This window comes from Alosa pseudoharengus, unplaced genomic scaffold (assembly GCF_046254945.1).
Source record: "Alosa pseudoharengus isolate Yale_2024_CS ecotype anadromous, Long Island Sound unplaced genomic scaffold, YU_APseudo_1.1 YU_APseudo_1.1_scf_5, whole genome shotgun sequence".
Taxonomy (NCBI): domain Eukaryota; kingdom Metazoa; phylum Chordata; class Actinopteri; order Clupeiformes; family Clupeidae; genus Alosa; species Alosa pseudoharengus.
In genome coordinates, this window is record NW_027468837.1 from 10,770,324 (window position 1) to 10,796,950 (window position 26,627).

The window sequence follows — 26,627 nt, forward strand, 5'->3', positions numbered from 1 at the left end:
TACAACTCAAATGTCTGGACACGCAAGATAGATAGACCTTTTTTACTCTCAGATGATTTATTGATGGCAGCAGTGATACTGTAAGTATCCTATCCTATGATGTCCTATCCAATTATATCCATTTGTTCAGGAATTCAGCTAACTGGTATGTGTATCTGAAGTGCAGAAGATATTGCTTTGGGGACATGCCAGGCAGCCTCAACCAGGTCTGCCCTACAAGGCTGCATTGTTCTGGGGTACTGGCCTGCTGTTCTTCCCAGGTCAAGCGATAGCTATCAGAGGCAGCTGGAAGCCAAGAGCAAAACAGCACAGCAGCCCCCCTGGCTGAGGCTGTCTGAGTGTAATTGCCCCTGCCATCCAATACTTTCAATAGGCACACAGATAACAAGGGCAGGTGAAGAATGCCAAACATGCCAAACATTTGGATTGTACGGAATACACAAAAAATGAAGAATGTGATGGAATGATTTGGTTATTACTCTTTTATGTAATTTTTATCCATACTGATGCCATGATGATGATAAGAATGCATAATCCTTAACTGACAGATTAATGTGTATATGACCATCAATCACATGCAAAGACTTCAAACACATAATAGACACATGGATCCACATAATTTAGGCACCCGTGGTTGTCTTGAAGAATATACAAATCACTGTGTCTAGATGTAATTATTACATTCATACAACTTACGGTGGAAACTGTTACCCTGGCATGTCAGTGTCTCACTCAAAGGGTCTCACACACTCAAAGCATCACACACACTCAAAGCATCAAACACACTCAAAGCGTCACAGACACACTCATAGCCAGATGTCTCTGCATGGCGCTATATTAGCTCTGCATGAACAGGTGGAAGTTGGTGCGGGTGAACTCCTGGTGGATGGTGTCGATGAGCGTGTCGGAGTCGGCGGTGTGCTCGGTGCTGGGCCGGCGCAGCTGTACCGGGGCGCCGTGCTCGGGGGTGTAGGTGAAGGAGAAGGGGCTACGGTAGATGAGACCGTCCAGTCGCAGCAGGGACAGCGGCACGGTGATGGGGCGCCGGAGCCACCGCCACTCCCCGCTGAACACGGACACGTCGGGCACCACGCACAACATGGACTTAGGGCTTCTGGTTGGACAGGAGAGGAAGCAGTAAACAGCGAGGGATTAAAACGTGACATATTTTAATCAACCAGGTTCACCCACACCAATTCCACCTATACAGTACATAGGTGACATACTGTATGAGATAATAAAATGTAGTAGTATTAGGAAAGAGAAGTAGCCTGGCGGGCCATCCTATATCATTGAAATGTATAGTCTGGAATCGAACCATTCACCTCGCTTAATCCAAGGGGCGGGCAGAGAATTGTCTTTCAAACTGCCTAGGCATGCAATAGGCCAGCGCTACGACCATATTCGTATCCGGTCGGCAAAACGGCAAATACATCCTTCTTCGAAAGGAATGACTTAAGTGCATTGTGTTGCTCAACTTTCAAAGAAAAGCACAAGTCCAACTCCTCCAAAGTTGACGCCAACGGCGATTCAAACAACCGCTCTTCGTTTGCCATAGCCACCTTCCTTGTTATTCACCGTCGCAGGACTGTCGTTATCTTGTTAAGCCCGCCTTAAGACTCTCTAACAAAATAGAGCGCTGTGATTGGATGACGTCCACGGCGTCAGCCAATAGAAATCCCTATGGTTTGATACTAGACGTACAGGCTGAGCAAATTAATTTGCCGCCGCTAGGGTGCGTTTAGATTTCTAGGTTAAAAGAGAAGAGCAATGGTCAAAATTGAGACTTTTTTATTTTTACATGGTCACATCACATGATCCAATAGCCATAGCTATCAACCATTCAACAGCAGAGTTCCATTTGTATTCTATTCAGACAACTCTGAATGGTTCTAAATGAGTGGCCAAATAGGTCAACCCCTCTCAGAGGTGTCATGAAAGTGTCATATCCACATCCTTTACAGTCACTCTCAGTGTAAAACCGATACATTTACATTTAGTAATTCAACTGACTCTTTTATCCAAAGCGACTTACAACAATCAAGATACAATAAATGTACAGTGCCACTAAGATATTGTTAATGCAGCATTTAGTACTACTCACATAGAATAGAATACATCAATAGGTGTCAGTCAACAGTTTTATTGTCAGCCTGTTGTGAGGCCTTAAGCACTTGCCTCCCTTGCTTAAGTAATTTTCAACCAGCAAACTTAGGCTAAATCTAGCTAGCTTTTCTACAAAAGTGGTTCTGGCTGTGTTTACGAGCAATCTGGCTGGCATATACCCTCCTGCCTCTGCACCTGATTGCTTCCATGGTGTAGATGCATAGCCCATTTTCCCTGTTAAAGATCTAAACCACAGCAGCCCTGTTAGAATTGCTGTTAGGTTTGCTATCAGGATGGCGCCCTGAGGCTGTGAACTCCCACCCTGCTTACTCGTTGACACTTTGACTCTCCCGTGCGGCTGGCAAAGGTTAAATGACCTGTGAAAAGATTTAAAGAGCTCCCTCCAGACTACTATTCGTCTGGTATTTTTTTTCCCTTTCTACACCTAATATGGCTAGTCTTTGTTCTGCTTCAACTGCATGGCCAAGGGTTTGTGAGTGTGGCCAAAACAGAGTACTGCCATCCTTCTCGCGTTTCATTCTGATATATTTGAAAAGATTTTGCCTGTAATTCCTGGTATGTGGGCCAACTTTGAAAGAGAAGCACTCATATCCCACACAGTAATTTCTCAAGGGTTCCTGCAGTTTACAAGGAGAAGGGGCGGAAGTGATAAAAATGTGCAACAGACCTCTTTAAGTGCACACCGACAAGACTCGAAGTCAGACACCAGAAAAATTCACCTGGGCTGAGTGATAAAAATGTGTTTACTCTGTTCGTTTAACACAATAACTATGCTTATGAGAGTCACAGCAACTTGTTGCAACAAGTTTGCTGTTACTTGTAAATGCATGTAATGTTCTCTGTCTGACTTGAGAGAAATATGCACTTCAGAGAAAATAACCAACTATTTAACAACAAATGTCTGTAGCCATATTTTGTACCAAACCCAAACTTGTACCAAGTTTTCTCATGACATGAGTTCTCATATTGTTATCTATGGCGATTTCTAACTGTACGTACAGTTATAATACATATCTAATCATATTCCAGTTGTAAGTGATAATGTATTGTCCATGAATCAGAAGCACAAAACCCATTGCCATTGACAGCGGTCATTATTTTTTGCAATGGTCATTATAGAGATTTATCGGACCTCAGAGCATTGGAAAGGACCATTCATGTTAATGTAACTTCCTGCAACATTCTGAAGAGCCGTATAGTAAGTACTAAATAATTAATGATGAAGTATAAAGTTTCAAAGGAAACATATAAAGGACACATAAAATGTGTATGGATGTCTAAACGAGATCTTACCTGAACATTGTCTCTGCCTCCACATCTCCAAACCAAACCTTTAGGTGAGGGCCAAAATTTTCACCATTCAACTCCAGCATGGCTACATGGCCTCCCCCATTCAACTAGATTAAAACAGATTAAAACAAAAAATAAACAATAGAGAAAGGTATTTTCCATCTCATACAAAATTACTAAGCACGTTCTGTGATTGTATGGAGGATTGAATTGGAAACAAAACAAAAAATGTCCTGGCGAACATCCATCAGTCATTGCCCTCTGTAATACAGTTTTTTCTCAATTGCTTTGACCTGCTTAAAGAAACTGGGATCCACTTGGTCTTCATTAACACAATGAAGACCAAGTGGATCTAGAAAAACTGTAACGCAATTGAGAGAAACTGTAACATTTGCAGTATAGTACATGAACACGGGCAGCCGTGACCTACTGGTTAGCGCTTCAGACTTGTAACCAGAGGGTTGCCGGTTCGAACCCCGACTGGTAGGCCATGGCTGAAGTGCCCTTGAGCAAGGCACCTAACCCCTCACTGTTCCCCGAGCGCCACTGTTGTTGCAGGCAGCTCACTGCGCCGGGATTAGTGTGTGCTTTACCTCACTGTGTGTTCACTGTGTGTTTCACTAATTCACGGATTAGGATAAATGCAGAGACCAAATTTCCCTCACGGGATCAAAAGAGTATATATACTTATACTTATACATTCCTTCATGTCTCCACTGTATTTGGATCATGGTCTTTGAAGTGTTGTGGTCCGCTCCTAATCTACACATAACGTCCACAATAATATGGTCACAGCCATGACATTTCACAAAATGTGTTAAATTGCATGTTTTTGAGAAAATGGTGAAAATGACAGAGCAGAGTTTGACAAGGCGGCGTTTTTTTTTTTTTGTGGTATGGAAGAGCACATCACAATGGTGACTGTACATGCTTCAAGTACAGCCCATCTACCACCAAAAAAGCTTACAATTAAATGGTGGACAGGTGGCATCTAGTTAGAAAATAGTATTTTCTATCTCATGTAGATTTTAGTTTAACATTTTCAACAAAGATATTTCATACAACGCCATGTAGCACGATGAGAATTCTCCTAGTTAAAGGGCCTTCAAGTGGCCTTGTCATGCTCCATACTAGGCCTTGTCATTACAGGAGCATGCTTTTTGTGTCCCTATAGGCCCCTAATCTCCTCCTCTGTCCTCACCTCCAGCGCCGTGATGACAGGTACAGGGCTGATGGAGCCCTGGCTACAGGTGAGACTCTCACTGAAGGTGTACTCCACCGTCTCCGTCCCGATGATCGTCCAGCAGGAGCCGTCGTTTAATAACTCTATACTCCGCTCTTTCGGACATGGAGAAGCCTGTGCAAGAGACGGGAAGAGAAGTAGACATGGATGGATTGATAGATAGATAGATAGATAGATAGATAGATAGATTGCACGCACACAAAAGAGAGGGAGATGGTGGAAGACAAAGCCATCACTCCAAAACAAACTGCAAGTGAAGCATTTCGTTGTCTTCAGACAGTCTGTGATATTCACCATATTTGTCCCATTGCTCATTCAAAATTTATATTTTGACAGGTCCATAAATTCCATGAATGTTTCACTGACACACGTCTCACTATGCCTAATAATGGGTTTCTCTTCTGACCCTTTTCTGTAGCCAGTAATTTCCGCAGTTTATGGAAGACTATGCTTTTAGCTGAAGTTTTTACCACCCTAACAAAAGGGACTCAACATGAAATAGGTCCTGTAGAACATGCTAAAATGGTTTACAAAGCCACATAATATTTTAACTAGTTTAGAAAGAACTCTTCTACTCACTAAAAGCATGACTGTGGAGGTAAATGCTGCATCTGTCTTTTTCTTGTGGAACACTGAATCATGGATGGCTTGTAATATTTACCTGGAACTGGATGATTTTCTCGTTGGAGAGACACAAGTACATCTGGTTGTTGTCCTTGAACTGGAACGCACACTTGTGCAGCTGAGAGACTGGCTCGTCCACGTCCAGAATGGCATGCTGCTTATTGACCTTCCGAATGACCTTCATAAAACACAAAAGGGTCGTGGGAAACCTCACTTTACGGTTCTTTAGAGATGGGCCATTAAAGAAAATAGAAAAATGGCACGTATTCTTTACGGGTCATACTTAAAACTTTATTCATATCAATTCAAATGAAATGAGAGAAGTCTGTCCAAGATACACTGATGACTTCATAGACAGAGCTATTTTATCACATACGTCGTAATGCCTTTGTTCATGCCAAGAAAATGAAAGATTGTTCGTGTTGTGCACAGACTGATCTTGAAAGCTCTTTTCACAAGGACAACATTTCTACTTTTGTGACACTACAAACTGTTGGAATAAAATTATGCATTACATAGCACAAAATTCTGTTCTGTCTACGCAAAAAGGTCTGTTACACTTGGCACCTCATATGGAACATCTGCATGTGTATATACAGGCATACCACTTGCGAGACTTGAAGCTGTCTATTACATGTTAGATGGCCCTGAGACCACACTAACTTGCTACTTCCACAGTTTTCTCAGTGTACACTGTCTAATTAAGAATGGTTGTGCGTAGACCACCAGACACGAGATTGGCCTTGAGGGGTACCTGACTCACAGATGCATGAACTCACTCACATACACCACAGCCTGGCGGGCCTTCTGCTTCTCTGGTTCACTTCTCATGACTTTGAATTGTAATGCAAATACTGTCCACCTGGCCAAGACCATGGTGAACTTTACATACGAAAATACTCTTCTGCTCTGGAAACCGACCCATCAGCAATTTGCTTCACCCAACAAAACAAAAAAACACACTGAAGGTGCACATTACCTAAATCATCCTGTGTTTTATTAGAACACCACTGTGGGATATATTAAGTGTTATATCAGCAAATATCCAGGTGGGAGAAGGCAGAGGGACCTCCCTAAGAGGTTCCAGCAGGGCAGACGTCTACATAGCTGCAAGCCTTAAGACATCTGTGGTACAGGCCAAAATGAACACTAAAAAAAATACTAAAAATCCTTATTTTTATAATAAAGCTTGAAATATTGTATACTTGAGTCAATATTAAGCTAAGAAGCAATTCAATCTGTGTGTACTGAACAAAATCTGTACAGAATATTTGCAAAAGCTTGGCTGGGTGTTATGCAATATTTCAGACATTGGAAACCTTAACTTCAACAACAACCCTGGCACTGTGAGAAGGCAAATAGGAAGAGGAGAGAAGAGGAGAGAAGAGAGGAGAGGAGAGGAGAGGAGAGAAGAGGAGAGAAGAGGAGAGGAGAGGAGAGAAGAGAGGAGGAGAGAAGAGGAGAGGAGAGAAGAGGAGAGGAGAGGAGAGGAGAGAAGAGAGGAGGAGAGAAGAGGAGAGGAGAGGAGAGAAGAGGAGAGGAGAGGAGAGAAGAGTGGAGGAGAGAAGAGGAGAGGAGAGAAGAGAGGAGAGGAGAGGAGAGGAGAGGAGAGGAGAGGAGAGAAGAGAAGAGAAGAGGAGAGAAGAGAAGAGGAGAGGAGAGGAGAGAAGAGGAGAGGAGAGGAGAGGAGAGGAGAGAAGAGGAGAGAAGAGGAGAGGAGAGGAGAGAAGAGAGGAGGAGAGAAGAGGAGAGGAGAGGAGAGAAGAGGAGAGGAGAGAAGAGGAGAGGAGAGGAGAGAAGAGGAGAGAAGAGAAGAGGAGAGGAGAGGAGAGGAGAGGAGAGAAGAGAAGAGAAGAGGAGAGAAGAGAAGAGAAGAGGAGAGGAGAGGAGAGAAGAGGAGAGAAGAGCAGAGGAGAGAAGACAAGAGAAGAGGAGAGAGGAGAGGAGAGGAGAGAAGAGGAGAGGAGAGAAGAGCAGAGAAGAGAAGAGAAGAGGAGAGGAGAGAAGAGCAGAGAAGAGAAGAGAGGAAAAGAGAAGAGGAGAGAAAAAAAGAAGAGAAGAGAGGAAAAGAGAAAAGTACAGACAGGGCACTACAGTTTTTGTTCACTCAGGGAATGAGAAGGTGGCTGCTGTTGTGTGATGTGTAGCCGAACACTACCATCGGAGGCAGAGACACTCCAGAGTCCGTGCAGACTAGCTGTACCACACAGCCATAGCAGATGTAGCCCTCACACACCGAATACTCCCCATGCTCTGACGACTCGTCTCCCACTGCAAATACAGACAGACAATGTTACTGGCGTCATGAAAGAGTTGTAGTGTCTTTGGCTATTAATTTAATTTGCAGCCATGCATGGGAGATAACTTGTCACTTGAGTTACTTGACTGTTCCCACCTAAAGTGATGGTGAAGGCAGTCCACTGTCTGGCACTGGCCACAAACGCGCCGTCCTCCACAGCCAGGTACCGTGTGCTAACTGTCTGAGAGCGCAGCCGGTTGAACAGGGAAACACGAGATCCTGAGGAAATGCACACTAAAACAGACAGAGGAGGAATGGCATGGGGGGAGAAGGAATGAGAGAGGAAGAGAGAGAGAGAGAGAAGGGATTTATGAATACTGTGTTTAAATGTGCTGTACGACATATAAAGTTATTCACTCACACTCACTCACACACACACACACACACACACACACACAGACTCAAGCGGAAGGCGTAGCATGACAAATACATATGTGCTTCCTGTCCTGTTCCTGAAACTGCACAATGTCCGATCTTCAGCAGTGCTGTGTGAAATTTGACGTCACCTCACTTGTGATCGCAGCTGTCAAACACTTATGGCACCTCTCTCTTTTACCTCTGCACTGCCGAAGTCAACAGAAAGTATGCCTCTCGACTGTGTTCCGGAGTCAGGAGGTCAAATGACTGGACTTGTTGGCAGTGGCAAGCTTGACCTCTGGCTGTGATCCCTTTCCTACCCCCGCCATACAAACAGGCTCTCACACAGACACACACACACATACACACACACAGAGGTGCACACACACACATATGCACACACAGAGGCGCACACATACACACACACACACACAAACACACAAACACACACACACACACACACAAAACACACACACATACACAGAGAGATAGAGACAGACATGGCTCATTTCTCACAGTCAGCATTCTTCATGGACTGTCTCTTCTGCGACGGCTTGGAGATGACTTTGATCAGCCTGCTGTAGAAAGAGCCCACCTCTAGCCCGTTGCTGAAGAAGAGCTTCAGGACCAGGCGGAAGTGTTTCCGCTTGTCCGTGTCCGATATGTACAGGGTCTTAGCACAGGCGAACATCTATCATAGAGGAAGTAGAAAGAGAGAGTGTGTGTGTGCTTGTGTCTGTACAGTATGTGTGTGTACGTGTGACTAAAACCACGTCTCCCTAGGGTCTGTTGACTCTGTCAATACTGCCCCTCAAATAAAAATGCAATTTAATCTAGACTGGGTAAATATATCGCCCCGTCTTGACATTTACTTTCAAACGACGTTGATGTGCTTTTGCCTATAAAAGAGCGTCCCCTTTAACCTTGATCTAGTGCCGTGTCATGTCTCTCACCCTGTTATCAGACTGCTCCTCAAAGTTTAGCTTGAAGGTGTCCGCCTGGGTGCCCTCCGTGCTGTCCAGGCTCATATATCCGCAGAGTCGACAACTGGCCTCCCCGAGTCCGGTAGCTGAGGGGGACACGAGCAGAGCAACCCTGAATAATGTCCGTTCAGTCATTGGGAAGGGAGAGGTGATAAATGCACTGACCGCAAAAGACTGATGACTTGTCTACTTTTTCCGCCTTTGAGTGGCAGAGGTGCTGACCTTTCAGATGCTCCTGTTTGAGTTTCCAGCCTGATCCGCTGAGGTAAACACATGGCGGGGGGCAGAAAAATCTATGGGACACACGCAGAGTTTATTTACCACAAGAAGCGCCTTGTTTTGCTCTCTCTCTCTCTCTCTCTCTCTTTTGCTCCATGACCATCGTAGGAGGCCTTGAGGCATGTGGGTGGACAGTGGTGATGTGTCAGTCCTCATCTCACCTCACCAAAGGGTTGGCCTGATGGTATGGGCCTATAGCGAGATGAGGTGGGCTATGTTTATACAGTGGGGCTTTACCGCCATGGTTTCGGAGTGTGACTAAGGCAAGGTTCACACATTTCTCAAAAAGGATTCCACTGCAGTATTCCCACTTGACTCAGCAACCCAAGGATTATTGACTGGTGTACCATCTAGTCATGGTGAGCCAGAGTGGTGTAAAAATATATAGCCATGGGAAGACCACACACTCACACACACACAGGGGAAGAGAGAGAGCGAGAGAGAGTGAGAGACAGAGGTAAAGAGACAGGCAGAGAGCGAGAGAGAGAGAGAGAGAGAGAGAGAGTACCGTTTCTCATTGCCATATGACTTCTGTGCCACCCGGGCATGGAGTATGCGCACAGTCTGGTCTGGGTGAAACTGCAGGTACTGTCTCACCGAGTCGCGGGTGATCCTGGGCACTGAGGAGAAACTCTGATCCACCCTGAAATGATCACTGCATCATTAAACCACCACAACACAGGACATTTGAACTAATATACAATCATAAACTACTGGATGCCTATAATTCCATCGGGATCACAAAACATGTATCTATCTATCTATCTATCTATCTATCTATCTATCTATCTGTCGATCTATCTATTTATTTATCTATCTAATGAGTTATGAAATTGATTATACTTGCTTATATCTGAAACTCCCCTTCAGTACACATCACAGGTGATGAATACTGAGAACAGCAGTAGAATATTAATTCACTGATTCTGTGCCTCAGGCTGATGAAAATAAATGTAGTAGCTCGGATTTTCATTTCAGATCTTTGCAATATTCATATAGATGTTCTTTTAAAGTAATACATCTGTAAATGCTTTCTGTCTGCCTTTCAGGCACAGAGAGGGGTTTCTATTCACTGGATACCTTCCTTTGAGCCACAGGCACTCTGGGACTCAGGCTGCGCTGATGACATTAAACACTCCGCATGGGGTTAGTCATATACAATCACTCCGCATGGGGTTAGTCATATACAATCACTCCGCATGGGGTTAGTCATATACAATCAGACGCCTGAAATGTTTTCCGTGGTTATGCGATGGGCTCAGCTTCTGAGGGGTAAGTGCAGTGTAGCACAGCACACGCACCCGATACCATGTCTGTCTGGCCTAGCCTGGCCATCTAGGCTGGCTGAGTGAAATAACACCGTCCCGACCAGACGGTGACAGAGAAGCTACCAGGAAGCCTGGCAGCCTCACATGGCTTACATTTGGCTCTGGCCCTTGCAAACACATTCCATAACGCCAAGCGCAGCATTGTAAACACACACATCATTTCTTGCTCTTCTCTGCCGTTCTGAGCTCTTTTTTAAACGTTGCTAAATGAAAAACAGAGACCAGATAACACCACCGTGCCTGTCTTTTTATGAAATTATGATCAAATCTGTTCTTCAGATCAATAATGTGATCAATAATATGAAGTTCAGGTGTCACAATATCATGCAAAATGCATATTACTCATTTAATTAATGACCCAGGGTCTTGTAAATAAACACTGGTAACAAAGACAGTAACTAAGGATCAGAAGACCCTCTTCCAAAAGTCACCATATGGTGAACATTACAAGATGAGTCCTACTGTGATCAGAAAAACAGCACTCTCTGAAAGCTGAATGGAGTGTGGAGCCCCCACCCCACCAGAGAATGCAAAAGATTGTGTGAGGACAAACCTCCCCCCGCCCCAGAGCAAGCAGAAGATTGTGTGAGGACACACACACACAACCTTTGCCCATCAGACAATGCTGCAGGATGAAAGAGCAGTGGCTGAAGGGTCACTTCAGTTGCTTGACCCTCCAGCTGGCGCAAGACGTGTCAGGCATCAATTCAGTTTTATAGCAGCCTCTACATCTAATTACAGTAATGTAGGCCTATCAACATTATGGTGATGCATGCATGCCACTTAATCCTTTTCATTGCTCCTTCATTACAACTGTGCATGATAAAAAAAAGTCAAGTGTACTAAAGTACTGGCTCTGTCCTTGACCAGAAAAAAATGGAACATTTCCTGCCAATGTAAATTTCATAACAAACAGTGACATTTCTAGAAGCAGTTATGGACACCCATGGCAGATGGAGATGGCAGTGAAATTAATTTGTAGAGAGGTTTTCGGAAAAAAAGTAATTACGCAACAAGAATTAATTGAGATATCTGGGAAAACAAATTGTTATCAAAGATCGCACACCCCCTCCTACTCCCACCCCCCTTGGGAATGACAATGGCTTATTGGAGAGTTCCTTTATTCTTTTGTCTCTGCAAAATCACTTAGTTTCCTAAGAAATGGGCTTCAAACTGAGTTAATCTGTTTCTATTTATCGGTAGCATTTTTAGGCTTGGAATATGGTCCGTAATGTTCTACATGTCAAAAACGGGAAAAAGACAAGCAATCACGAACAAAGAGTGGTTAGTGGAAAATGCACTAGTCTGCAGGGTGCCATTTTGCGCATGGAGCAGTCTTAATTGTCTTTGGCACCGCAGTGCTGTGTGTTTCTCTAAGGGCCTGTTGGACTGTGGAGGACTGGTCAATGAAAGGCTGCACCATGCTGCTGCCCAGCTACAGACGATTCCTTCACAATAGAGGTGAACTAAGGTCTTAGATTTGGGAGAGGATGAACAAGCACAGATGATTCATGATTAACTGAGACTGCGAAATTTGGGTTGTATAACCTTCCCCTTCCCACTGTCACGACATACAGATGCCATGTGCATGCCATTTGGAGAGACTAGAAAGACCATAAAACATCCGTTTAAAAGCATTTCCATACTTCCTTCCTAACCATGGTATTCTCGATGATGTGAAAATGGTTGGCAAAATGAGTGAGGGCTCAGCCAAGGCACTATGCTTGAGCCGTCTGTCCAAACACAGCTAAGCAAGAGGTTTCATTTGGGATTTCCCTCCAGGGGTCAGAGGGTCAAGAGAGCAGACCTGATGGCATTTCACACTGGGAGCAAGTCAGGGCAAAGACGCTGAACCACAATGGTATGTTGGGGGTCTAAAACAAGAACTTGTTCTAAAAGAAAGACAGCATCTTAAATATATGTTCCTCTGTTCTTGTTGATGTTTATGGTGTGCCAGTTGTAGTTGTGGATCATGTATTAGGCTATGTAGGACTATGAATTTCTTATGTTGAAATATTTACATATGGTATTTATATTTATTCTCAACATAACATGTAATAATAATAATATAGCCTAATATTATAGGAGCAAAAGCCTGTGCTCTCTGAGACTGCATCTTGTTGGATCTCTGTACTGCCCCCCCCCCCCCCCAAAAAAAAAGTCAAAGTCGTCCTGCGCTCACGTTTCACTGGGGGTGGGGTCTAGATTTTTAAACATGGTCCTAGGATTAAATACCTGTCCAAACTCTTTGCCGTTCACTCCACATCTGAGCAGCAACTAAGTTAAAACCGCTCTCTGAGGAGCAACTTTCCAAGTAGGTTATTCACACAGAGAACCACTGAAGATTTGAGTGTGAGCATCAGCATTCACTTGATACATTTGGAGGAGCTGGATACCACCTCTGACTCTCACTGGACTCTCTCGTTCTAACGGAGTTTTGCGCGTGGACGACGTCTTGTTACCTGTCCCATTCAGCAGAGCGCAGTTCTGTTCTCTGCAGCGTGCCCAGGTGAGTTAGTGAACTCCCAGGTGTATACAGGTGCGGGACATCAATTGTTTCCAAATGCTGAGGTTCTGCGAAAGAGTCACAAGAAAGTTATGTTAAGCTTTGTTTTAAAAAAGTATAGCCCTATTATTATGTATAAGGAAATGTTTTTCTTGTTGTCAATGTAAATTACATTTTTATCGCACACTAGCCGATTGTTATACTTTAGCCAGAGGAGAGTTTTTGAAGCCTTTGATGATACAGTCTCAGTTTAATAAGTTGGTCTGAAATTTTTTTTTACTAAGCGCACTAAGCTAATGTTATCCTTGTCTATCCTGTTGCCAACATTTCAAAAGCTTATTTTACTGCTTTCACAACATATTTCTTGTGCTAATTGGGGGCATAAAACAATAGGTCAGCTATTCGAGTTATGGGTGTTTGTTCAACTCCGGGCCTGCGAACTTTTAGAAAATTAATTCTGTCTAAATTCTGTCTCATTGAACATTATTGATTGAAGCATTAATTTGTCTCGTAACAAAGTATGAGAGTAGCCACACTGGCATAATATTGTTAGGCAGTCAGTTTACGTCCATTTACGTGAAGATGACTCTAGGTTGAGATATAGCCATGATATAGCCCAATAATGCTTTTCAAAGCATTGTGTGAAAACGAGAGTGGCATTTCCCCAGTTGTATACAGTGACATAGGCCTATTTTGGTTTTGCAATTAACTACTACTTGTAGTACAAATGTGTAATTGTAGAGAACACGTTATACAAGCGTTGCAGTATGAAATGGCTACAATGCAGGGCCATATGGGCTTGATTCAGCCTATAATTTAACTCATCAGCAAACATTAATCTCTCCAACATTTAGCGCATGGCGTGAAAACAACGGTTCATTGTGTATTCCACGTTTTCTTCCCGTTCTTGATTCCGTTTCTGTGTTATTGTTTGTCGTTTCTAAGAGAACTCCGTGCTGAGAAGCATTTTTGGGGGGGACATGTGCGGGTGCACAGTGGCAGCCTGGAGTTGTGTTTGTGTGTGTGTGTGTGTGTGTGTGTGTTTGCTAGCGGTAGCAAAGCCCACATCTGCTTTCAATCCATCAGTAAAAAGAAGCTTATGTTTCCTCATGTCAGAGTGGGAAAGCTGTCATTCACATTTTAACCAGAGACATCTCTATCTCTCTCCCTCCTATCTCTTATTTTCTCTCTATTCATGTCATCACTCCCATTTTTAATCAATGCTCCATGTCAAACTGTTTAAATGTTTACACTATGGTTCTCCCCATGGAGATGATTGGGGTTGAGCTTATTTGAAAATGTTTAAACAGCTTACCACAGGGATACTGTATGGTGTAAGAGTGCTCTCTATACCTCTTCTAGCGTCTTGCCACAAGCCAGTGCTGTTCATGGTCCCCCCTGGTATTCACAGGTGCTGTCATTCACCGACCCAATGTACAGACTCTCTTCTCACTCTCAGTGTCCCTCTGTTCAGCCAGTAGTGTATATGCAGAGCCACTCACCCCTTCTACTGTCCTTGGTAGAATCTGGAACCCTGTGATCCTGCATCACACTGGCAGGAAAATCCACCTCAAAACGTGTTTTTTTTTTTGACGTGTCAGAAGAGCACAAGTTAGAAAATCACCAAATGTCTCTCTCATCTGTCTGCAGTTGAACCTATTCCTGACACAGAGTTCGTGGAGAATAAAGTAAGGGGGGAAAAGGCAAACATCCACCACTTCTCTGAACCAAAAATCTCTTTTACGGCTTCTGTGGCGTGTCTGTGTTCTGGTGTCTCTTGCCATGTGACTACGTCGCACCCTCCAACCCCCCCACCTCCTGTGTTTGTTTTCAGAGATTGTCACCTGTTGAGTTCTCACCTATCCACACTCTCTGCAAACACTCTGAAAGATAGGACGCGACTAACCATTACTGGCCACACAGGTCGAGAGCGAAGACAGTCGTTGCCTGCTGGGAGAGTAATTGTGATGGGGCACGTGTTTAAGTGCCTCTTAAGAAGCAAACAAGACCAACACCTGTATTATGTATTAAGTTACCAGCAACAAACTCAGCAAGCTGCACTTCCTGAAAAGTCCCCTTGGCCAGGAATGATAACTGACGGTTTACTGCCTTCTCCTAGCCTCCAGCTTGATGGAGGCATGGAAGTTGCATTACCGTCTATATTCCCAAAGGGGGAGCTCTGCCATTTGGGGCCATCAATTTTAACTTGTCAGCAACATGTGCTCTTTAGTTTCTTAAGGTCTGCAATGGATGAATACAGAAAACATGCTGGTCATGACATACCAGCCACGGGCAAACAACTATTGTCCCACCCACCCACGTACACTGACTATAAATGTGAGCTTTGGTACAAATTATAGGGGCTAGTTACTGGTATGAAATAACAGTGAAATATTCAGAGGAAACCCTTTGTGGTTTTGCCTAGTCTTGCTGACTATGTTCACATATTCCTGAGTTATATTGCAGTTTCTCCCTTACCTTCACCAACTCACCTTCGCCAAACACACAGTTCCTTTGGCTAGCCGTCGAGCTAAGCAGTAGGCCTTTCACTAAAATTGAAACATTAAGTAAACATAGTAAATGGCGCTGCATGGGTTCTTCTCAGTGTTTAATTCTAGAGTGTATATATTGTGGTGACCCGTGGTGAAGAAACCTGGGAGCTGAACTGGTGTGTAGGGGCTGGAGCACACTGGGCTTCTTTGTGGTGGAGGGACACATACGGGCATCGAGCCAGGCTCTGGTTACAGGCTGCTTCAGTTGCTTCCTGAGGCAGGCCCCCGAGTTATGTGCCGGGGTCTCCACAGAAGGTTGTAGGGGCCACGGCATCAAGGGGGCCACTGCTTTGAGAGAGAGAGGCCGATCTGTGCATCTATTTCACCCTGCTGGCTACCGTACTTTCCTTTTTTTCACTCACACATATTCGCTTTTTTAACATGTCAGTGTGGACTGGGCATACTCAGTTCACTGTCATTCTAGCATGTTGTCAGGTTAAAACAAATGTGCTCTGTAAAGTGACAAGTATGGGGTTGTATATGCAATATGCTGATGGTTTAATTATACTGGGAATTTCACCCCAAGTTCTATAAATTATTGAGTTGAGATCAGAATGGAAAGCCTGAGAGCCTACAGTGCTGTCCAGCTCAGACAGAGCCAGTGACAACATCTTTGGGAGTTTTTCAACTCTTACTCACTGAGAGAGAGAGAGAGAGAGAGAGAGAGAGAGAGAGAGAGATAAACTGTCGCAGTCTGACCAGAAGGAGAGAACAGCCTTTTGTTATGGCTGTTAGATCTGACAAGAGGTCTTTATGGAAACACTTCCCAGACATTGTTATTTTCCAGCAATTACCTCACGTAGTGTTTGAACTCTTTTGCCTGCGGTCATATGAGGGCTTCAGGAGCAGTTTATTCCCGCTCCGTGGGCGTCTGACAGGAATGGCTTCTGTGCAGCCTAAGCCATCTGTTTGGCGTCGGACGTTTTTTTATGGAAGGGCTGGCTAAGGAATGTGCCGGTGCTTTAAGTGCACATTGTGACCTGGAGCTCTTTTTTCCAGGGCGGTTTGAATCCAGCACAAGACTTCAGCATCCGAACCCAGAGGTCTGAACATGAGAGCCCCGTTGATCTTGGCGACTGTGCTCTTCACCCTGGCAGTGGTGTCAGAGGCCAGACCAAAAAAAGCAGGTCAGCCAGACACAACCACACCACACCACACCACACACTAATGCTTCCACCAGGACCATAAACAGATTAACGCTATTGGATATCATTAGGTCATATGAAAATAATCCAATATCAATGAAACTGTAGTGTACTATGAAACACATATGATACAATGACAACTGCTCTCAGTATTTTAGCATCTTAAAATACCTTATTGTGATTAATACATTTTATTTGTCTGGGATCCAAGCCACAAATTGTCATCTTATCCTTCTGAGCTTATTCATTTCCCCATTGAGTAATGTCTCATGCATAAAACCTCTCACATCTACAGCCGCTAAGGAGAAGTGCAAGTCTGGGCCAGTGGATCTCGTCTTCATCATTGATAGCTCGCGCAGTGTGCGCCCCCACGAGTTCGAGACCATGCGCAAGTTCATGATCAACATCATCCACGAGATGGACATCGGGGCGGCCGCCACACGTGTGGGAGTGGTGCAGTACTCCAGCCAGGTCCAGAACGTCTTCTCGCTGAAGACCCACACCCGCCTCCCGGGCATGGTGAAGGCCATCAACGAGATCATCCCGCTGGCGCAGGGCACCATGACTGGCCTGGCCATCCGCTACGCCATGAACGTGGCCTTCTCCGCCGAGGAGGGCGCCCGGCCCAACGTGCCCCACGTGGCCGTCATCGTGACCGACGGGCGTCCTCAGGACCGTGTGGCGGAGGTGGCCGCAGCCGCACGCGAGTCGGGTATTGAGATTTATGCCGTGGGCGTGGCAAGGGCTGACATGACCTCCCTGCGAGCTATGGCTTCTCCTCCATTTGAGGACCACGTCTTCCTGGTTGAGAGCTTCGACCTCATCCATCAGTTTGGCCTGCAGTTCCAAGACAAACTTTGTGGTAAGAGTGCATTTTCATCCCCTTCCAGTGTCCAGAGATGAACTGACATTGTCCTGTACTACTAGCAGTTTGTGTTGCATGTGACTGCAATATGACTGTAGATGCAAAACAACTGGACATTGTTCAACCTTCATTGTCTCACACTGTTCACAGAAAAGCATTTCAAATGGGATATAAAATGTGTTTATATATTTCAAGGAATGGATCTGTGCTTGGAGTCTGACCATGGCTGTGAGCAGATCTGTGAGAGTTCACCAGGCTCCTACCATTGTCTGTGCATGCCAGGCTACACACTGAATGAGGATGGCAAGACCTGTACACGTAAGTCGCCTTGCATTATGGGAAATCCATGACAGTCAAATAGGACTTAGCTGTCTATGTCACATGATTGTCAAAAATATTTAAAAAATGGTCAGAACTTTCACCCACAAGTGATATTGTGTCCAATGAACTGCAAGTCAAAACACATCTGCATTGTGTTTCAGCAATTGACCTTTGTGCTGAGGGGAAACACGACTGTGAGCAGATCTGCAACCCCACGCCTGGTGAATTCACATGCTCCTGCAACCCTGGATACACTCTGAACAAGGACGAGAAGACGTGCACAAGTTAGTGATGGCAACTAAAGGGAACGACTCTACCTAGAAGACACACACACACACACACAAACACACACTGTCCACCAGTGTACACATGGGTACCTTAAACCCATGGTCAGGCTTTTAGCTTGCTAACTAGCTAACATAATGGCAATAACAGTAACGGCTGCATTAATGGCATCAGGCATGCCAGATGTCTCATATTATTTTGTTATAAATATGTGCATGTTTGCTCAATAATATTGAAACTTGTCCACAGGCTCCACTGTGTCAGTTTGGTAGGGTCACTTATATAAAACAACAAGGGCTTTAGCTCTATTAGAAATTGACATATCCGTGTAAAAAAGTTAACAGCCCCCCCACCCCCACAATTTCACTTTGTTTTGACCCGAAACTGCTTTATTCTTGGACATCACTGGTCTTTAGAAGTTATAAATCTGCAGACACCTTGCTGGACACCTGTTTTGGCACCTGAAATATACCAGTTATCTATACATTTCATTCACTAAACCCTCTAGACATTTGCATTGTGTTCCAGTGATTGACCTTTGTGCTGAGGGCAAACATGATTGTGAGCAGATCTGCAACCCCACGCCTGGTGAATTCACATGTGCCTGCGACAAAGGGTTCACCCTGAATGAGGACGACAAGACTTGCACAAGTTAGTGATGATGTGGCCAAAAAAGAGAGCCAATTTCCCACTGACTGAACTAGAGGTGGCACAGGATTAGTTTTTTGGGGTTGGCTCTGGGCTGGTGGTGGTTCTTGGTAGATCTGAGGGGTATAGCTGAAGGAGAAAGGGTTTAGGTTGCATCTGTGTTCAAGGCCAACTTCCCAATACTGTTTCAGGTATTTTAGATCTTTCTAGGAATAATTTACATCTATAACTGGATGTGTTTAATGCAAAGAGAATAGTCCAAATTGATAGAGAACCACTCGCATGATAGAGACATATACAAGGGAACCTAATTGCATGACATTTAACAATATTTTCACAATAAACATACATGATCTATATTATTTTAGCTGCCCTGGGAACATATTGACCTCTATTGGCATTTCAAATACAAACTCATTTCTACATTTCACTCACTATACACTTGAGACATTTGCATTATGTTCCAGTGATTGACCTTTGTGCTGAGGGCAAACATGATTGTGAGCAGATCTGCAACCCCACGCCTGGTGAATTCACATGTGCCTGCAACAAAGGGTTCACCCTGAATGAGGACGACAAGACTTGCACAAGTTAGTGATGGATGGGCACTAGGGAATTAGTGATTTTGTTTGATGACTTGTCCTCCAATGAAGCCATTGCTACCTTGGACAAATGTACAGGCTTTTAGCTTGCTAGTTGACTAACTAGCTAAGAAACTAGATGCAACAACTGTAATGGCTGCATAATTGGCAGACAGCTTGCCAGAAATCTAATATTTCATTTGATAGAATGCATGTTTTGTTAATGTTTTTTACATGTCCAAAAAGTTTGTAGGTTCAATCAATTGGGCAACTCAAAATTGGCTAATCAGTCCAAAGACTAGTTTCTGAGCGTGAACACAGACTTAAGTAGGTTGTCACACTTCAAATACATAAATTCCCCAACAAATTCATGCACCTCACACTTTTAGACATTTGCATTATGTTCCAGTGATTGACCTTTGTGCTGAGGGCAAACATGATTGTGAGCAGATCTGCAACCCCACGCCTGGTGAATTCACATGTGCCTGCAACAAAGGGTTCACCCTGAATGAGGACGACAAGACTTGCACAAGTTAGTGATGGCAGGGCACTATAGAATAACTGATCTTTTTCACCAGCCATTTTACCCCTTGCCACACTCAAAACACACACACACACACACACATCACCTTTCATTGAGGACATAGATGCATTGGAAACATGTTTGGCCTTTTAGCTTGCTAACTGTAGTGGCTTCATTAATGACATTAAGCATGCTAGAAATCGCAAATTCAGTTCACTTGAAAAATATGCAAGTTTTATGTTTATTTTAAGCTTTTCTCGCAGCTGCTAACCTTTAGTCAGGCAATGTCATATCACCAAAGAATAGGACTTACTCAATCAGGCTAAAACCTATTGACTGGGTGGAGAGACCCTAAAAGCATACAGGCTGCTAAACCCCCCTAATTTCATTCACTATACACGTCAGACATTTGCATTGTGTTCCAGTGATTGACCTTTGTGCTGAGGGTAAACATGATTGTGAGCAGATCTGCAACCCCACGCCTGGTGAATTCACATGCTCCTGCAACAAAGGGTTCACCCTAAATGAGGACTACAAGACTTGCACAAGTTAGTGGTGATGAGGCAAAAGAAAACAATTCATGTTATTCATCAACTATACCTCAGAACACTCCTGGAACATACCAGTAGTGTAGTGCACTGTAGACCCATATTCTCAATCAGTAAAAACAATGACTACCCAAAACACATAGGCTTTTGGCTTGTTAGCTAACTAGATAATGCATCAAATGGCTGTGCAACTGACATAAAGTAATCTTTGTTCCCTTGTTGACACACATATCAATGATCTACTGATACTTTTTAAATATTTCAAATGGTGCAGATAAATGTAGTCTAATACAGTCTCCACCAAAATTGGCATGTTAATTTAAAACCTAGCTGTAGTTGGTGTTCATCAATTATTTTGGATTTAATCATAATTCTCACTTTCAGACACAGATTTATTCTGAATTTACTGATAAGTGCTGGCCCTTCAGATCTGTGATACATCCAGGCATTTCATTCATTTTACACTTCAGACATTTGCATTGTGTTCCAGTGATTGACCTTTGTGCTGAGGGCAAACATGATTGTGAGCAGATCTGCAACCCCACGCCTGGTGAATTCACATGTGCCTGCGACAAAGGGTTCACCCTGAATGAGGACGACAAGACTTGCACAAGTTAGTGATGCCAGGGCAAGAGAATAACTGATGTTTTTCACCAACAACTATTTTATCTTAACCATTGTCTCTGGGGGGAATTCTCCCATTCGCGTGTAAATCGCACATAAGCTTTTTTTTTAAGCACTTCAGTTACGCACCTCTGTGTTATGGGTACTCTCCTATTCCCGCTTCTGTCACGCCCACAGCGCGCAAATTCAAAATCAAGGCGGCCTTAGAGGCGTGATTTATTTAAAATAGAACCAGACTGATCCACTACCTCGTTAATTTAGGTTGATTTCAAAACGTGGAACGTGGACTTTCTCATTGACCTTTGGAATGCCATTTAAATCCAGAAAGAACACAAACCAGTCTTTGATTTTGAAGACGTAAGCACGGTGAACTGAATAGACCTCTGAAGTTCGCCTACAAAAAAGAACCAAAACGGCCATCTTTGCGCATATAAGGAGATCCGGTTGTTAATTGAAGCTAACTACCTATGGCAATTTGCATTGCAAGTTAGCTCTGGGGTAGCAAAAATCTAAGTGTGCCACCTTTACGTATCGGAGATCACAATATCCACTCGAAGGCAGAGGACAAAAGTGTGTTCAGGAAAACGTCTGCATTTCAGACTTTTTCATCCCCGCGAGAGTTTACCAGGTGCGATAATTCAAAATCCCCATGTTATTTTCCCATAGGAAAAATCGCCAGATACCGGATGTCAAAGATGGCTGGTTTTTTGTAGGCGAACTTCAGAAGTCAATAGACCTCTCCAGAATAAGTCCCGCCTCCGTAACTTCCGTATCCATCCAACTTCCGGGCGTGGATTGTCTATGGGGAATAACATGGCGTTTCGAAATATCATACCGGTAAAACATCTGTAGGTAGCGAAGTTGAAAAAGCTGGTGGGCAGATTGGCCTACACACTTCTGCCATATATTTTCCACTGGATTTTTTGATTGTCGGTGCCGTTTAAGTAGTATACTATAGACTATACTACTCAAACGGCACCGAAAATCTAAAAATCCAGTGGAAACTAGATGGCAGAAGTGTGTAGGCCAATCTGCCCAGCAGCTTTTTCTACTTTGTCACCTACAGAGTTTGACAGGTACGATCTTTCAAAACGCCATGTTATTTCCCATAGACAATCCACGCCCGGAAGTTGGATGGATACGGAAGTTAGGAGGCGGGATATATTCTGGAGAGGTCTATAGCGAAGGCCTACAGTAAAATGGTGTCATCACATAGCCTAACAAAAAATTGACTTCACTTTTGCTTTCAGGTTTGTTTATAAAGAGTCAAGACGTGCTTGAGGTGTGTAGATCCATAATTTAAAAACTCACTGTTGAGAAAGAAAGTTTCAATGGCAGCTGCTTCTCATAATATCAATTAATCTATAACCAAGCTGTAGTAGACTGACACCTGCAGTTTTGAATACAGTAGAGAGACTGGCATAACAATACCAACCTCTATTACAAACTAATCAAGAGACAGGCGAATATAAACGCTGCTCGACAATAATGCAGACGTCTATAGGGCCTACTGTATCGGTCAAATTGGAAATAAATGGACAGATTCGAACAAAGTAGGCTCTGGGATTATGACTTCACGTCAAGTTAAAACTGACTGAAGATGCACAGTCGGTAAGCTCCAATATCCAAAGTGGATGATTAGAACAGGGTTGCCACTGTAGCCTCATGGAGAAGGTAATGTCGGGAAATATGCCACCGTGTGACACTATAATGGGGGAAAACATGAAGCTGTATCAGCATATTAAAGCAACACCAAAGAGCTTTTTGTACCTTAAAATAATGTTTCCAAAATCGTTTCAGTGGTTCATCAACTTGTAACAGGGTGAACGGCACTTCTGCATTCCCTTCACAGCCCTCTATCGGCTATAACCGCACTATGTAAGTTTGCCAGATCGGGTAGCGGATCTGTAGTTCGATGGAATGAGACATAAGAAACTACAAATTTGACTTGCATCTGATGTCGCAATACATCGTACTTTCATAAATCGTGCAACATATTCTACCTTGTCTATGGACATCGTTATTTGCAAAGCCGGTGCTGGATAAACAAATAGCATGCGTGCGACAGAGGGAAAGTTCTTTGGTGTTGCTTTAAGCACCAAATTTGATGCTGTAATGTTAATTTGTAACCTTCTGTGTAACCTACATGTATTTAGAACTAGGCCTACTGCTGACATCGAGCAATATGCTGTTTCACCTTGTAGTGGCGCTCAACCTTAACACAGCCCTCCGAAGTGCGTAGCTGGAAAGGTGCTTAAGCCATGGCAGAATGCGCGCAAGAGTTGTATACATAAGAAACGCTCAAATTTTGGGGTTGCTCCTCTCAAAACACGTAACTCCCTCTATTGCACGTAAATGACAGATTTAAGCGAAGGGCAGAATTTGCGCCGAGTGAAATGCATGTACGTAGTTACGAGCTTTTTTTTACTTACGCACCCTTACACACATAGGAGAATTCCCCCCTCTGTGCATAGGTAGAAACAAATACACACACTGACATTGTCCATCAATGAAGGCATTGCAACCTTGAACAAATGATCAGGCTTTTAGCTTGCTAGCTGACTAACTAGCTAAGATAGTACATACAATAACTGTAATGGCTGCATAACTGGTATCTAGCATGTCAGAAATCTATTTTTTTATTTTATAAAATGCATGTTTTGCCAATGTTTCTAACATGTCCACAAGTTAGTAGGTTCATTAATTTGGACAACTCAAAATTGGCTAATCAGTCTGAAGTAGATGGTCACACTTCAAAATTCATGCAGTGCACACTTTAGACATTTGCATTATGTTCCAGTGATTGACCTTTGTGCTGAGGGCAAACATGATTGTGAGCAGATCTGCAACCCCACGCCTGGTGAATTCACATGTGCCTGCAACAAAGGGTTCACCCTGAACGAGGACGACAAGACATGCACAAGTTAGTGATGTCAGGGGACTAGAGAATTATTGATGTTGTTTGATGACTTGTTAGTGGCAAGTTTAGCATTTAGCATGCCCCCCACACCCACACACTATCCATCAATGAAGACATAGCTATCTTAGAAAAAATATTAAGGCTTTTAGCTTGCTAGCTTTCTAACTAGCTGCTACGAAATCAATGCAATAACTGTATAATATAATTGCATATTTAGCAACAGGCATGGCAGACATTTGACTTTCTTGATAAACATGCATGTTTTGCCTGTATACTGTATACCATCATTTCCCAAATCTTCTAAGGTCCAGCAGGTATTATCTAGCCTGGTTTCAGTAGGGTCTGGTAACGCTCCATTGGGGAATGTTTCCAATCATAGCATCCTAACTTTGAAATCAGTGGTCCAGCCTAACCAATTGCATTGATCAGGGATTCTTAATGTTACCTCCTACTTCGTCACTAACCTTTGCAAACTGATAGTGCCTAATAAACACCATCGGCAACAAGGAAACAATGTACAGTATTTACTTTTGCTGTATAAATGTACACATTCGTTCAGCTCCAATTCTTTGAAGTTTGCTGGCGTCGCTACGCTACTACAGTTGCTTTGCTTCATATAGCTCTACTGCTGCAACTTTCCATTTCTAAATTTATGATGTCATCCCCTCTGGCGAACTGATTGGTTCCCCATCCTGGTGGCTGACGGAAACGTTGATAAGATGAGCGTTTCCAGACTGATATCTCAGTGAGAAAATCAGCTGAGATACCAGCAAGCGAAGCCAGGCTAGGCAATATCACCAATGAATAGCAACTTGTCTTTGCAAAAAAGTCTATCATTCCTGGGTGTACAGGTGTATTGGCACTTCAAACACAAAAATGACCCCAAACAATCCATGCACCTCACACTTGAGACATCTGCATTATGTTCCAGTGATTGACCTTTGTGCTGAGGGCAAACATGATTGTGAGCAGATCTGCAACCCCACGCCTGGTGAATTCACATGTGCCTGCGACTTTGGATTCACCCTAAATGAGGACGAAAAGACTTGCACAAGTTAGTGGTGATGAGGCAAAAGAAAACAATTCATGCTATTCATCAACTATACCTCAGAACACTCCTGGAACATACCAGTAGTCTAGTGCACTGTAGACTCATAGTCTCAACCAGTAAAAACAATGGCCACCCAAGACACATGTTTAGGTTTTTCGCTTGCTAACTAACTAGATAATGCATAAAGTAATCTTTGTGTTCCCTTGACAAACATATCATTGATCTACTGATACCTTTTAAATATTCCTCAATGTGTCAAATGGTGGGGATAAATATGGGCTAATACAGTCACCACAAAAATTAGCATATCAATTTAAAAACTAATTGTAGTTGGTGTTCATCAATTATTGTGGATTTAATCCTAATTCTCACTTTCAGACACAGACTTAATCTGACTTTACTGATAAGTGCTGGCCCTTCAGATCTGTGATACATCCAGGCATTTCATTCACTATACACATCAGATATTTGCAATATGTTCCAGTGATTGACCTTTGTGCTGAGGGCAAACATGATTGTGAGCAGATCTGCAACCCCACGCCTGGTGAATTCACATGTGCCTGCAACAAAGGGTTCACCCTGAATGAGGACGACAAGACTTGCACAAGTTAGTGATGAAAGGGCTCTAAAGAATACATTATGCAACTTACTCATACACACACAAAGTCCACCAGCAAAGACATTGGTACCTTTGAAGACATGATCGACATTTAGCTTGCTAACTAGCTATGCCGCATGGCATGCAAAAATAGTCACGACATGCAAAACAGTGATGGCTGTGTAAGTAACTCTAGGCATGGCCGAAGTCTTACAGTTTAATTACTTCACAAACATGTGCATGTTTTATTGATATTTTTTAACTTGTCCTACAGTTTCACTAATTCAGTCTAGTAATTTCAGTAGCAACAAAGAACAAAGGCTGTCTTTCTATTAGAAGCGGTCACATTGGTCTGATAGTTGCATTGCATTATAATTCAGTTCCACAACAACTTGACAAGACTGGTCTTTCATTGTTTGTTTTTATCCACAACACTGTTGACAATGCACTGCACACTTTTAGACATTTACATTATGTTCCAGTGATTGACCTTTGTGCTGAGGGCAAACATGATTGTGAGCAGATCTGCAACCCCACGCCTGGTGAATTCACATGTGCCTGCAACAAAGGGTTCACCCTAAATGAGGACGAGAAGACTTGCACAAGTTAGTAATGTCAGGGCTCTAGAGAATAAATTATACAACTCACTTATAGAAAACACAAAGTCCACCAGCAAAGACATAGCTACCTTTAGAGACATGATCAACGTTTAGCTTGCTAACTAGCTATGCAGCATGACATGCAAAAACAGTCACAGGAGATGCCAAATCAGTGATGGCTGTGTAAATAGCACTAGGCATGGCAGAAGTCTTACAGTCTAATTACCTGACAAATATGTGCATGTTTTATTGATATTTGTTTAACTTGTCCTACAGCTTCACTAATTCAGTCTAGTAATTTTGTTAGCACCAAAGAACACAGGCTGTATTT

The 26,627-nt window shown here is 43.4% G+C and overlaps 2 protein-coding genes across 2 annotated transcripts in view; one reads left to right on the top strand and one right to left on the bottom strand.

The window, feature by feature from the left end:
* Positions 1-14,975, bottom strand: rbpjl (recombination signal binding protein for immunoglobulin kappa J region-like). The gene is made up of 12 exons (XM_076267918.1): positions 14,390-14,975; positions 12,993-13,104; positions 9,711-9,845; positions 9,146-9,216; positions 8,894-9,009; positions 8,457-8,631; positions 7,680-7,817; positions 7,443-7,555; positions 5,322-5,462; positions 4,619-4,774; positions 3,421-3,524; positions 1-1,114 (listed from the first exon to the last, which is right to left on the bottom strand). Exons 1-12 carry the CDS (start codon positions 14,424-14,426, stop codon positions 838-840), a joined length of 1,575 nt encoding a protein of 524 aa, XP_076124033.1. The 5' UTR covers positions 14,427-14,975; the 3' UTR covers positions 1-837.
* The window catches only part of matn4 (matrilin 4), a 21,175-nt gene continuing 7,281 nt past the window's right edge, over positions 12,734-26,627 (top strand). The window contains exons 1-14 of the mRNA XM_076267917.1: positions 12,734-13,039; positions 16,588-16,715; positions 17,029-17,595; positions 17,794-17,916; positions 18,081-18,203; positions 18,733-18,855; positions 19,320-19,442; positions 19,843-19,965; positions 20,382-20,504; positions 20,995-21,117; positions 23,929-24,051; positions 24,980-25,102; positions 25,584-25,706; positions 26,180-26,302. Coding sequence (XP_076124032.1) covers positions 16,640-16,715; positions 17,029-17,595; positions 17,794-17,916; positions 18,081-18,203; positions 18,733-18,855; positions 19,320-19,442; positions 19,843-19,965; positions 20,382-20,504; positions 20,995-21,117; positions 23,929-24,051; positions 24,980-25,102; positions 25,584-25,706; positions 26,180-26,302 — 1,996 coding nt within the window. The 5' untranslated portion in view covers positions 12,734-13,039; positions 16,588-16,639. The remainder of the gene's footprint in view (positions 13,040-16,587; positions 16,716-17,028; positions 17,596-17,793; positions 17,917-18,080; positions 18,204-18,732; positions 18,856-19,319; positions 19,443-19,842; positions 19,966-20,381; positions 20,505-20,994; positions 21,118-23,928; positions 24,052-24,979; positions 25,103-25,583; positions 25,707-26,179; positions 26,303-26,627) is intronic.